The sequence below is a fragment of the Gymnogyps californianus genome, chromosome 17 (genome assembly GCF_018139145.2).
Source record: "Gymnogyps californianus isolate 813 chromosome 17, ASM1813914v2, whole genome shotgun sequence".
In the NCBI taxonomy this organism is placed as follows: domain Eukaryota; kingdom Metazoa; phylum Chordata; class Aves; order Accipitriformes; family Cathartidae; genus Gymnogyps; species Gymnogyps californianus.
In genome coordinates this window covers 12,474,298-12,488,369 of record NC_059487.1, presented here as the reverse complement: position 1 = coordinate 12,488,369, position 14,072 = coordinate 12,474,298, and the positions used below count along the sequence as shown (strand labels likewise).

The 14,072-nt window shown below is 42.3% G+C and overlaps 1 protein-coding gene and 1 long non-coding RNA gene across 2 annotated transcripts in view; one reads left to right on the top strand and one right to left on the bottom strand.

Annotated features, from left to right (window-relative positions):
• The window catches only part of PHACTR3 (phosphatase and actin regulator 3), a 115,434-nt gene extending 110,029 nt beyond the window's left edge, over positions 1-5,405 (bottom strand). The window contains exon 1 of the mRNA XM_050907400.1: positions 5,297-5,405. Coding sequence (XP_050763357.1) covers positions 5,297-5,405 — 109 coding nt within the window. The remainder of the gene's footprint in view (positions 1-5,296) is intronic.
• A 1,856-nt stretch (positions 5,406-7,261) lies between these two features.
• On the top strand, positions 7,262-9,487 carry LOC127023524 (uncharacterized). The gene is made up of 3 exons (XR_007767451.1): positions 7,262-7,315; positions 8,696-8,852; positions 9,420-9,487. It is a non-coding gene; the product is annotated as an uncharacterized LOC127023524 (long non-coding RNA).
• The last annotated feature ends 4,585 nt before the right edge of the window (positions 9,488-14,072 follow it).

Sequence of the window (14,072 nt, the reverse complement as noted above, 5' to 3'; positions counted from 1 at the left end):
AGAAACAGTGATGAAGGAGCTTTAAGTTTTATACAGTTGTTCTCTCCTTGAGTTAATTCAGTGCACAGTGGTGCTGATTACATGTGGTATCAATAGAAATAAAAAGGGAATTAGTGTCTGGCAGCAACATAGTTGTACATCTCTGGAACAACTATTCTGAAGTAGCTTTAACTTGTCAGATCTTGAAGCACACCACAGCAAATAGTGTAGAGGCTGAGAAGCCCCCTTCATCAGTCTTCCCCAACAAGAATGCTAAGAAATTATGTTAATATAGCTGTTAACAACATCTAACACTACTGCTCGCACCACAACAGCTCCTTGCCTTAGTACAGATCCTACGCTGGAGGAGAAGGAAGGCATGGTGGACCACTGGCGAGGTGCGCTGAAGAACTCAGTAATGCCAATCCTGAAAAAGCATTCTTTAATTGCATGGTGCCAGGGAGGAAAAGTAGCAGCATAAAGAGCAAAATGTGATGGCACCAATGTATAATTATACAAATTAAAATGGATTCTCCCAAAATTAAGGGGGGGGTGACATTTTCACACATTGTCATGGTTGTCTGTATCTCCTCAAGTAATACAGAGTTTTGACATGGTGTGCTCTTCTTCAGTCTGTGGAGCCCTGTCTTTTATGACTACAAATCAAATGAGATTGTCAATCTTTTCTATGCCCTGTGACTGCTGGAAGGATATAATGAGAGCAATATTTTGGCTTCCTGCAACTGTCTCTCAAATAGATGGTGATACTGAAATCTGTTCTGAATTTCATACCCCCACACTTTTAGACTCTCCTTTCTCTCTTGATCCTTACCTGGGAAGATGGAGGAGGGGAAGGAGAAAGGAGAAAGGAAAAAACTATGATCTCTGGAACTAATGAAATCCCTCTTTGCATTATGTTTTCTTAAGTGATTGCTGTCTTTTGCCATCTAAATCATCTTCCATCACCTTTTAATTTTTTAAATTAGAACTTAACTAGTATTTTATCATTTTTAAGCTTTCCTAACTGTCTCAAAAAATTCCCCTTGATGTTATGGCAGGATGTGATATTTTCTAGAGTAGTTTTTCAGCTCAGAGCTAACCCCAGATCTACAATCAAGTAAGTTGTGTCTTTATACACAAAATGTAATACAACTGGATATTCTGGCCTTCTCCCAAACTCAAGTGAAAACAATGGGACTTTGAACAGCCATCTTAATGGCAGCAGGGAAGGATGCTACTGGTTTTAAACTCTTTCCTATGAGGATTTCCAAATGAAAGTTGTGTTAATTGTGATTCTTCTGTGAATCTGGCATTAAGTCATGGCACAATAAGAAAAATGAAATTCACTTTCTTAACAAGAGCACAGTCTAGAGACAGTCTATAGTTAAGCAAGACATAAGTATTTTGATGTGTTTTTCTCAAATTCAGGACATACTCCTTTTTAAGGCTTGCTCACTCAGTGTGACAGTGTGCTTAAACAAAGACTGAAATATGAAGTCCAGTGTTCGCTGTACTATAGTAATTCTCATAAAATACTGCTCAGTGGCCATAAAATAGTTCACTTAAATCACAGGCTGAAATGCATTATTTTGTCTTAAAGGAGAAAATAACTGATTCAATTAAAACAAAGAAACATTCGTTCCTTCTTATCTTTCTTATACTATTCCCAGTATTCTCTACACTACCAGTAGGAACTATATGCACCATTTAAATGCTGGAGGAAATTATCTATTTGTCAGTAGAGCCTGCACAGTTAACTGAAGTCCATATTTTCTTCTCAGACCATGACTGTGACATCTTAATTGATCACTGTGAGGAGCTGCTGTTTAATTAAAGTTGCATGTGAAGGATCTAAATCAGTGAATTTGTATCTCTGTTTTAGAATAAATAGCTATTAACTGCCTCTAGTCTAGTTTAATGAACACCTTGTTTATCTTATTTACTACAGGAACATTTAATAAGATCGTAGTGGCATGTGTTAATTTTTTAAGGTTTTTTACATGTGATAAAATTCACTGTAGTCTGTAAAGATTACATCTGTTCTAGTAAATCAAGGTTATAAAATAGCTTTTCATTTCTACAGTGAATGCTTTGTGAAGAAAAGCACACTAGATAAGAAGCTTTATTGTGAAGCCCTGCTTGTTCAAGGCTTGGAGTAATTGCAGCTTCTGCTGGCATCAGTCAGGATTGCGAGTGTCCAGAACTTCTCAAAAATCAACATCTAATGCTGTTTGAACCAGCCAGTTACTTGGTTATTCCATGCTCTTGCTGGAAGAAGAGGGAGTCCTCTTAAAAAAAAAAACAAACAACAAAACCACAAACAAATAAACAAACAAAAACCCAAAAAAACAAACTTCAGCTTTGTTCTCACATGGGAAACTCCCTTTGAGATTCGACCTCAAGCAATAGTTCATCAAAAAAATTGCAAATGAAAGCAATAGGAAGGTGAAATAACACTTGCCATCTGCAGTCTGTTCATCCTGAGTTCCTTGAATCTGATGTTTACGTTACTCAGTATCAGCTAAAAAGAGATTATATGGTCCAGTGATAGAAGATTCTGAACTTGTGCAAGACAGCCAGCAAGTCTGTAACCATGCTGTGTACAGTCAATACTACTGTTAAGCTGGCGTTTCAAGAGAGAAAGGAAAATGGAGCATTGCATCAGAGAATTTTCTGAGGTAAATACACGAAAAGCTATATGCTGCCACCTCTACATTCTCAGCTATGTCACTGTAATAAAAAAAAACAAACCCAAATCTGTAATTGTATAGGTCAAGAAGAGGAATAATAATGTCTTTAAACAAACCCACGTGAACACCAGAAAAATCTTTAGAATATAGGCTGGCTTCATCTATTATCACATTTTCTACCTCAATATACTTTCCTACAGTAGACACAGCCAAATGAATTGGTGCAGAATAATCCTTGACCACATCATGCATTCAAGAAAATGTTGCAAAACAAGCGTGCACCTCCAGTAGGAATATAGTATCATTCAAATGCCATATAAAGGTAGGAATGTTTTTGTAGTGATCCTTAGTTACATCCATATTTTGTTATTGGCTTATTCGTCTGTATAACGTAAATGCATGACTTAAATGTTAATGAAAATTAATTTAGTTTTTAAATTAACAAGAATCCTACATGTTCAAACTTACTTCTCTACATGGTTTGTCTGTGAGCAGGGTTGGGATGTAAACACAAACTTTGTATGTATCATTTAGCACTCCTAAGACTTTGGTTTGACTTAAAGTCCATAGATGGTTATGTTGGTATTATAATGATAATGATAAAATTATTTTCTGGAATAATAAAATAAATTACAATTATGTCATCTAGCATACACAATTCTTACAATAGTATAAATTGTATTTCAGTCTTTTGAGTAGTCGATTGTATGAAATTGCTCATAGTGAGTGATTACTTACAACACGGTAGGGTAAAATATTATTTAAATTAAGTCATTTATGTTCATTTTATTATCATTTTGAAGCATACAGATGTTCAATACTATTTGATAAACAAATTTAAAACCTGAAAAGCTTATCAAACATGCTAACTCTACTACTAACTATTTATACCTACCTGGACAAAAAACCATATGTATTTATCACCTTTTGTTTCTCTCCAGATATTGTATGTATAAGACAATACCATAAAAGACATCTTTTCTTGCGTATTAGTATAGCTTCTGCCATGCAATGGGACACTGTCCTATCTGATGAAGTCTGTATTAGGGGGAAAAAAATGCTACTTAATATTGATAGTTCTTTCTCCTTACAAAAAGCATAATAACATTTATATCTTTGTCTATTTGTCGGACAAATTGTGTACTTTCTTTGTTGTATATTTCATGAAGGCCAAAATAATTAATTAGCAGAAAATAACATAGAGGAATTAAAGCTGAGATTGCATATGCCTTCCTTTCATTAGTCACTTCTGCTTCCAGAAATCAAATGGCAGAAACATACATTCCTCTTTCAGTCAAGATTGCCCCTTTGGGAGTGAGTCGAGCAGTTCATGTTAGAAGAGTCCTTTGTTCCCTTCACTTAGAGTATCGGAACACTCAGGCATCAGAGATAAATCATCTACTGTTTGCCTTAATTTAATTTGTATTTCACTCCAGAGCAAGGTGCTCAGAATTGCTTGATAGGACAAATAAATAGAACTTAAAACAGTTACAAATATTAATACCCTCATTGGCTCAGAAGGAAGCAGTATAGCAGGTGTATGAAAAGAGCCTACAATATTTTCTTTACTCAGTAATCCGAAAAAGGCCAGAACTAAAGTTCAATCCAAAATTGCATTCAGGGACTGTCTCCTCCAGGCTGATAGTGCCTGACCCAAAACCCAAACCCATTTCTAGGTTTAGAGTTCAGTGTAATGGGCGGTGATGATCAACACCCCTTTCATTGTCTTATGCTGTTTTGATTACTCCTTTTCTCATAAAGAAACCTTCCAGTTCTTGTATGACCATCTATTCAGATAAACTGAGAGTAAACTGGCTCTTAGCCTTTGCTTCCACCTTGTTGTTGTGCCTTTCCATGCAATCACATCACATCAAAGTGATGTAGTTATTTGTGTCTTTTTTTTTTCTAAAGGGGTCATCATTGCTTAGGTTCTGACAATCTGAAATTACTGAGTCACCACCAACAGACATTTAGAATTATTCCTCAAAGTGAAGTTAAGCCGAAAACACCATTAGCCATTGTTAAAGAAAAATCTAATCACAATATTCTATTTATATACTAGCGATTCGGCTGTGTCCCCCCAGCACCACCCTCTGTGCGTACACTTCATAAGAAGATTACGCTTCTCCCTATGAAGTGAAAATTACCTTTTTGTGGGGAGAAAGCGTTTAATTATGACTCTGCTTCCCCTTGTCTCCATGGTGATCCCATGCAAACAGCCTGCTTTATTAGACCTGATTTCCCCCCACCGCACGAAAGTAATACATTAGCTCTGTGTGAACCTCAGTTGCGGCGTTAACCGCTGCCGCGCCGGAGCGCTGCACCCAGGGGCGGAGGCGCCCATCGCCGGCCCGCGGGCGGCCCCGGGGACCCGGCGGGCTGCCCAGCGCCAGCCGCGCCCCCCGCACGCTCGCTTTGCGGAGGAACGCTGCGATCGCCAAGCCGCGGGAAGAGCTCCGCCGTAATCCTATTTGGAGCTAAGCCGCTGCATCATTTCAGCACTTACTGCAGAGAATATGTTCCCAATTGCCTGCCCGGCCGTGGCGGCCAGGCGTGCTACAAATTGGAGGATGATCCCGGCGCGCCCCTGCCCGCCCGAGCGCTGCCGGGGAGAGCGGGGCCGTTACCTGGGTGCTCCCCGGCGCCGGGGCCCGCGGGCTCGGTGAGGATGCTGGGGTCACTCTGCGATCTGCCTCGCGGGAGAAAGCAGCCGGTCCCTTCTTCCGATGCAGCCATGAGGTGGAGGGCGGGAAGCTCAGAGGCGGGGGGAGGAGGAGGCGCTCATGGAGCCGGAGGCGGCCGGGGGACAATGGGGACTGGGGGCGGCGGCGGCGGCGGGGCGTCAGCCGGGCAAGACCAGCCGCGGCAGCATCTTCCCCGGCGCCGTCGGCAGGCTGCGGCGGGGCGCTCCGCCGGCACCGGGCACTCAGGGGGCAGCTTCGGGCGCCTCAGGGGGGTGGGCCATGCTGCCTGGCGGGGTGGGGAAGAGCCGGGGCGCGGGCCGCCGGCCCGGCCCCCCGCCGCCCCCTCCCGGGACGCCCCCTCCCGGGACGCCCGCCCGAGCGTCGCTCCCGGAGTCGCCTCAAGCCGCCGCGCTGCTGAGCGCATCCGTTGGAAAACATTGGGATTCTCCCATGGTGCCCCGCGAGCGGCCGTGTGACGTCACGGCGGGGGGGCGGGCGCTGCACCTGCACTGCACAAAGGCGGGGGCCGCCGCAGGTGCGCGCGGCCCTGGGGTTCTGCCCCGGCTGGGAGCATGTGACTGGGGGCGTGGGGAGGGGCCGCCCCGCCCCGCCCCGCCCCGCCCTGCCCGCCCCGCCCCGCCCTGCCCTGCCCTCGGGACGCGGGGCCAGGACCCTGCCGCTGCCCCTCCGCCCGTCCCGCCCCGTCCCTCGCAGCGCTCGGGGCGCTTCGCCCAGCGGGAGGAAGCGGCGTGACCCTCCGGCACCGGGGCACCCGCCGCCGCGGGGCTCGGTGTCCGTCGCCTGTCTGCGCCCGGGGCTGAAGGAGGGTGTCCTGGGGGGGGTGGTTGTTTCCCCCTCGCGTCAGAAAGCGCCGGTTCCTCCGCGGCAGGACGCCCGGGGGTCGTGGCTGTCCGCTCCGCGCCCCGCTGGGGCAGCCGCGCAGCTGGGCGGGAGCTTCCGCGGCGCCGGCAGGGCTCCGCTGGGGCGCGGCGGGACGCGCCCGGTGTCGCCCCTTAGGCCGGGGGTAGTCTCGCGGCAAAGGAGGTGTCTCACGGTGACCCCGGGGAAATAGGGTATTTCGACTCAGGCTAAATAGTTTGGTTTGGGAGTTTGCTTAAAGGGAATAACTTTTTACGGAATTTTTCCTGAAGTGAAAGGTGACTCCTCCCCATCTTGCGGTAGGTGCCAGCAGAGGGGCTGCTTGTGTGTCCCCAGTGCTCTGGGTATGCACCTCTTGGAGTTTTGACCTGTAAAAACCAGGGACAGTTTTTAATTGCTCTCCTAGTAAAGTCCTATAGAATGCTCAGTCAGTGCTTGTTAGGATCACGTGCGTTCTCTCCTTATTTGTTATAGCAGGGTGGTGTTGAGGAGTGTGTATTAAACATTGCTTTTGTCTTTGTATGGAACTAGCATTAAGGAATACACATACCTACAAGCAGATTTCTTAGGCTGGCTCGGGAGCAATGGTTGTACATGAAGCTGACTGAGTTACTATCGTAAGACAGGTGTAAATTTGCCAGATTTTAGGGATGAAACTTTGTGTCAGAAAACTTTCCATTAATGTGGTCATTTGTTCATGTACATGTTTGTTTTTACAGAAATATATGGAAAACATTTTGCAGATCTTACATAAAGCGAAAGTGGTTTAGCCATTTCTGAAAGCAGGGGCAAACTAAGCAGTTCTGTGGGGTTGTGTCTTTGTTATATTTTGGGGGGTTCATCACATCTATCACACTGCGAAGTGTATTTGCCTTTTTTCTTTAAGCAGGAGTTTCAAAGTTAACCACCTGCACACATCTCATTTGGGAGTCACCTTTGGGCTATGTATTCCCTGAGGTCTGGTCAACCTCGTGACCTTTTGAAAAAAAAGAAGTCTGGGGAGCTTGATAAGGAAATTCCTCACAGACTCCATCTGAACAAGGCCTGAGTGCGGCTGTTCGGTAATGTCTGCCCATGGCTTGGGTAAGCTGCTGCATCTAACAGTGAGTTTGAATATTGTCACGAGAACAGAAATTGAACAAAGGGTTTGAAGCAAAATATCAAAGAGTTTCTCATTCAATGAGTACTTTCCCTTCTTGCTGTGTATAAGGTAGATCCTAAGGAAAAAGTAGCATGTGGTAGTGTAATCTAAGCTGTATCATAATGCAGTGGAATAAATTAAGGTAGCAAGGGCTTTCTGTGAATTGTTTTTTATGAGAGCTTAACGTTGCCATCTTGACGCATTTTCAATGTCAGTTTTTGTAATTTCTTCTAAGCCTTGCCAGTCAAACAGCTCATCATAATTCCAAAAAGACAGCTAAATGAACCATTTTTATCATGCTATAAAACATTCCCAAGGAAACAAACAAACAAATAAATCCAAAACACTTGTTTAAAGGCTGCTTTAAAGAGATCAGGATATACTTTGTACTCCTTTCCCTCTCGAGCCAAGCTTTTGAGTTGCCATGACTCAACTTTGAAAGGGAGTCATGAACTCTAAAAATTACTTATGATAGATTTTTTTTTTCTGTGCAAACAGATAGCACAGTCTGACATAGGTACTGGGCCCAGTTTTCAAGTAAGAAATCTCCCCTTTATAGTGAAATAATAAGCCAAATCTGGTTTTAGTCCTAAAAAGAGAGGAAGTAGCAAGTTTTAAATGGTTTTTCTCTATATAGCTTTTAGGTCATGCTAGAAAACACTGATAGTTTCTAGTGAGTTCTGTGAAAGACTTTGTACTAACTGATACACCTGCCTTCAGCAATGAAGAATCATACTGATTTCTTGTATAAAATACATAGTTGAAAAGTTCCATATCAGATTTAAGCATTTGTAAAAGATTGAATATATTAAAATATTTTCAACCCAAGAAAATATCTCCAAGACAGCTTTAGTACCCTGTAGAAGCACCCAAGATGAGACTGATGTATTTTTAACCAGCTCACATATGGATTGCCTCTATAGAGGACACTTTATAGGGTTCCTTTGGATCCTAAAATATTGTCTGATAGCAATCAGTCAAACAAGGCTGGAATCTGCCTTGCTGTTTTAACTTAGTTAAAACATTTCATTTTCTGTCATTCCTGCCAAACCAGGCATCAGGAGACTCAGTCTGGGAAAAAATCCTAGGTGCTGTGCACACCAGCTGACGGAGCTGCCCCTAGGCCGCCTTGCTATTTCTGAATGAACCACCATCATGTTTGGGGGAGGAGGTACAAGGGAAAAAAAAAGTTAAATTGTTTATGTTGCTAAATAATGTCTCTCATGTGAAAAGTATGATTATCTGCATGTCTTTTACTTTCAAGTTTCATATATAATGATGATGATGTATCTGTTTGCACTTTTCATTTCCTTGCCTTAAAGCAGGCTCTGCATTCCTTCTGGGGGTGAAGCTTTTGACAGGAAGAATAAATGTGAGGCAAAGTCTTTCCTTCGTGTTGAAGGACCAGTGCCAAAGGGAGTGGAGCATTTTCACAGAAGTAAATAGAAGTTGATGGAGGCATGCCCCAACCAATGTATTGTAAGTATATTGATTTGTAAATCCCTCTGAATTGGAATGAAAGTAAGCCTGGTTCTAGCTGTGGGTACTAAGCACCTGAAAAATTGTCCTGAAGTTCCCTTTTACTACTTCATATAATTCTATAAATGTCACAAAAATATTTGCAGGATCAGAATGACTTAGTAGAAACATGATTCTCCTTTTATTTGGTTTATTTTCTTACTATAGCAGTCTTGTGGTCAACAAGTTTGCAACATTTTCCCAGAAAGTACAATGATCTGATACGTTTATTTCTCTCTCAGATTTCTAGCCTTTGATATTTATGATGAAAAGTTATGATTAGATTTTTCTAGCTTAGTGGCAGATATTTCTGCAACTGGCATCCATTCCGTTGCAGAAAAATATTTCTTAAAATGAAATATTCACACAAGGAACACAAAAGAGAAAATTTATTTAGCTTGGTGCATATTCCACAACCAAACCTATGCGTGTCCATGTGATGTGCCTTCCCTTGATAAAAATTTTTTAAATGCAATTATATAAATGGTATGTATGATTTGATTAATTTGCTTTCTGTTTGATACACAGGTGAACTCCTGTTTCATGACCTAGTTATATAAAGAGAAATCCTAACTTGTGTTCGAAAAGAATGATTCTCTGAGAAGAAAAGAGGTGAGTCATGTCAGTGCTGTTTTTCTCGAATCAGCAGACTATTAAACAACCTTCTTTTCATTAATCTAAAGCCTACATGTGATCTCTGAGCATAACTCTGATCTTTCTTTCTGCGCTGTTATTTAGAAAAATGAGTTCAGGATACATTTGGATTGACAATGTCAGCTTTCATGTTAAAATTGTTTTGATGACCAAGGGACAAATAGCCTTGCTCAGAGCGGTTTCCTTAGATGCAGCAACAGAAAGCATTTGTTCTGTTGCTTGTGAGTCTTAACCTAGTTTTTTAGATTTTATGCCAGCTTGTTGTAGTTCAGTATGCTTACTGTGACAATAAAGATGAGCATTCCCATGCTGAAAAGGCTCTTGTCTTTATTTACTTTGTGTTTGTGGGTTTCTTCCCCCTCAGATGCTTTCTCGGTAAAGAGGACATAGTGCCTATTTTGAGCCTTTATTTGTCAAGAAGATAAATGCATGTCACTGAGAAGAGATATAAGTATCATCCAGCAGTCACAACTTTGTAAGTACAAAGACTTGAAAGATGTCTTCTCCAAAGCATGATGATGTAGTTGCTACTATGGAAGGCAAATAAAAAATGAATAAGCATCAAGGACTTGTTTATTGGTGGCTTCATGTACATATTCACATTTAACATCTCTGATACTCAAGAGCTATTCTAGGAATCACCCATCTGATTTTCATGTTTGCTTTCTCTCACAGCTCTAGTGCTTGCTCTGTCATTTTATAAGTGAAGGAACAGGAAAGGAGGAGGCAGGGAAAAATGTAAAGGAAGACAGTCAGCTCAGCTGCCTGCCTTCTTGACAAATGGCTCTACTCACGTAAGCCCTTCTAGGTAGCAGTACAATGAGAAGGGGAACATCTACTCTCATGTCAGTTATTCCAAATTATGCAGCTTATAATAGTAACAGCAACATACCAGTTTATGGGAAGGGAACTCTCATCTGTGACATGCCAAGGCCAACAGAGAGTTACAGGGATGTGATTACTGTGCATAATAATTGTGTGTAAGAAGCAAGGAAAAGGCAGCTCTGTGTGGCAGACAGTGGAGGACTCCTGCGGCGCTGTCAAAGCCAGCGAGGCTAGAGGTGATGTGCCATGTAAGTATTGTTTGTGCCAATTTGAACTCTGAAGGGATGAATCTGATTTTCCTCTCCATTTTTTTGTTCCACTTAGACTTCAATATGTCTGAGGAAAAGGGGTGTAGTATACAACTTCCATAGCAGGTCCAAATCTTCCTCCTTTCTGCATTGCCTTTCAGGGAATGAATATTCTTGTATACACATCTTTCTCTTTTTTTACAGCCACAGTGTTCTTAAGAAGGCATATGGCTCGAAGTTCCTTATTATTCTCACTTTCATACTTAAAGTATTCCATGGTCTCAGATATCCAAAACTATGAAAAACTGCAGACATGGGAGGTCTGAAAGCCATGTCCAGTGTAATTGAGACCCTGCAAGCTCTACTAATTAATATGGGAAAACCCAGTGAAGTATTTCTTGTTACATTTGTAACACAAGTGGTACAGGTTTTCGACTTCAGGATAATAGAAACCGCTTAAAGAAATTGGTGTTTGTTGTAAATATAAAAAAAATGCAATGTAGGATTCCAGAAAAAGTTTACCATTGGAGTTAGGAAACTCCACTTTGAATCATTAAATTGTCTTTTGACATATTTAAGGGTGAGAAAATACCTGATCATGCCTGATCTGCCTTTTAATTGGTGTAATCTGGCCTGAATCTCTAGGCCTGGAGGTGTCCTCACAGGTGAGATCTTGGCTCACCTGAGAGGGAAATTTTCTGCTGACTTCACTTTACCCTCAGCGTCACTTTCCCCGCGGGGTCCTCTTCCGTACGTGTGTCATCTCCCCCGTTAAAACGCTTTCCGCCGGAGGAACGACCCCGGTTCCCCGCGGGGCCCGCAGCGGAGCCCACCCCTCCCTGCGGCACCGGGCGCGAGTGCCAGGTGGCGCCGCGCGCGCGCGGAGCTGTCACAGCTCGTAACGGCCGCTGGCGCGCGCGGAGCAGTCTCCCCTCAGAGCCGCGGTGCCCTCGCACCCTGCCTGGAGGTCGGGACGTTCGGCGTTGAGGGGAAGCTCCTCCGGAGGTACACGCCCCGCGGGTGGGATTTCTTCCCTGCTTTCCCTTTAAGCTTTTAACAGGATTTAACACAACCTGCTCAAGGGCTGGCGCTTTCCGTGGGGTTTGGCACACGCATCCCCTTGGGGGGAGGCTGAGGAAAACCGCTACGCGAGAATCCCAGTCCTGCCCCGTGTTTAAACTCTGACAGGTTTAACCAGGATTTATCTCAGCTTGGCAGGTTCTTGACCCGGGAGTTTAGGTCCGTAGAATCGGGAACCTCATTTTATGAAAACATTTTAGGCCCGTATAACACTGTATAAATATTGTTAGTTAATAGTTTGATCATATCAGCTGTTTAAAGACTTCCCCCCCCCCCCCCGATTTAATAAGGGGAGGAGGGAAGGCTGCTTTCCCAGTGATTTCCGAGCAGCTGGAAATAGTGTTTTATTTTATGTTTAGCCCTTTGCTTGCTAACAATCCACAGGTGAATGTTTGATTTCTGTCTTAACTGAATTTTGTAAAAATCTAGGACTTTTCTTCACACTAAAAATAGCCAACACATGCTAGTGAAGGGTTTGTAACAGTATTAACTTGCTCGAGCACTCTTAAGTGCAGGCTTGGCAGTATTGGTGAAATGAGTGTCAGGAAGGTGTTGTGGACAGCCTGCTAGTCACCTTCCTCACTTTGTGTCCAGCAAAGAAGAAATATGGGAGGAATAATCTGCATCCAATTGAGACTTCATTAGGAAAACCACTGTGCTCCATTTCATGCTCTAGGGCTGTGATCCTGAAACTGTTATGGGCATTAATAGGCACTGTGGCAGATTTGCTGCTCTCTGGCTGTTCTGTTTAACTCCTCATTCTGCCTGGTTGCAGTATGTTCAGAAACTTTTTTTTTTTCCTTCGCCAGTTGTCATCTTGCATGCCATGCCTGAAGTACCTGAGCTCTTCACTAACACAACCCTTTCATTGAGCAATTATGTGTCAGCTTTTCTTATATATATTATTTTTTGAAACTTTATTTATGTTTCAAAATCACTTGAATGTATTGAAGAAAAAAAATGATGGAAGCTATTTGACTTAGTATACTAAATGGGGGAAGTTCACAAATGGCTAAAACTTAGCATCTGCTATTAATTGATTTTTGGATTATAAAAGAAATGACTGCTTGCCACTTTAAGTAATTCTGATCAGTTTGTCCCAAGAACAGGAGGGCACATGCCTGGGAAGGAATTGTGGTTTGGAAGGAAGAAGGTGGAAGGCTTCCTTCTAAGCTGCAATGTGATCCCCTATACTATTGGAAAAAGCATGAAACTGTTTACATCAGTGGTAGAAATTAACACTTACATCACTTAGGTTTACCCAGTTGCAGTCTAGTCCTTTTTTTACGCACTCTGTCTTTTCTCTGTTATGGAACAGAGACACTTTAGGATGTATGAAACAATGAACAGCTGAGTACATCATATTGAGTACACAAGTATTTCAAATATTAGTGCCCACCATAACACTCCTACATTTAGCACATTCTGTGAATTTTTTTAATATCAGCTTGTTTCAATAAGATCAACGTATGCAGTATTACTAGAATACATACAGTATGCAGGTTGCTGCAGCTCCTGTGCTTTCCATATCTCACTCACATCATTAGATCTCGGGTTCCATCTCTCAGAGGGTAAGTGATATGAGACCGCAATGCAAGGGAGACAAATGCATTGTAATTATTGTAGTGATGTTTGCTTTCTCCTTGCAAGTGGTAAATTGCTTAGAAAATAAGTAGACTTTTTTAATAACTATTTTGAGCACTTAAATTCCATTAGGAAATAAAATATATATTAAAAAGAAAAACCTTTGTTTTGCTTATGCTTTGCTGTTGGAAGTGTTTGTATTTCAGAAGCAACACAGCTCATTTTTTCAGGGATAAGTTTGGATAACTTGTACCCTTATCAGAGATGTCCTTTCTTTCTATTATGTATTGTATTCAGACAGTACATTCTGATTCAGATCTCATCTTGCTGTTACCAAATCTGGAATAATTTTGATGTATAACTTTTTCAAATTAATTCAAATAGCAAAGATCATTCAGTTGTCAGCAGAAGTGGAAAGGGAAAATTGGTGTTCTGTGCTAACTGGATGAGAGCTGAGGAATATTTGACGTAGAGTTGCAGGACAAAATTCTGATTCCACTCATGTTAGTATAAGTTTGAACATTTACTCAAATGGCATTTTGATGTCATCTGTATATATCAGTTTCATTTCTTGTGTAACACAGGACTTTGGCTGGTATTTCACACACTGACCACGATACACAAGAAATTTGGCAGTTGGAGAGTTAAAATACTTTGGGGGCCAGTGATACATGAAACTAGTGACAGAGCTTCCTTCAGTAGATCACAGTTTGCAGTTCTTGGGGACATGAAATCTAGTGAAGACTAATAATCAGGATTTATGAGCATCACACAGAAGACACAACCTCAT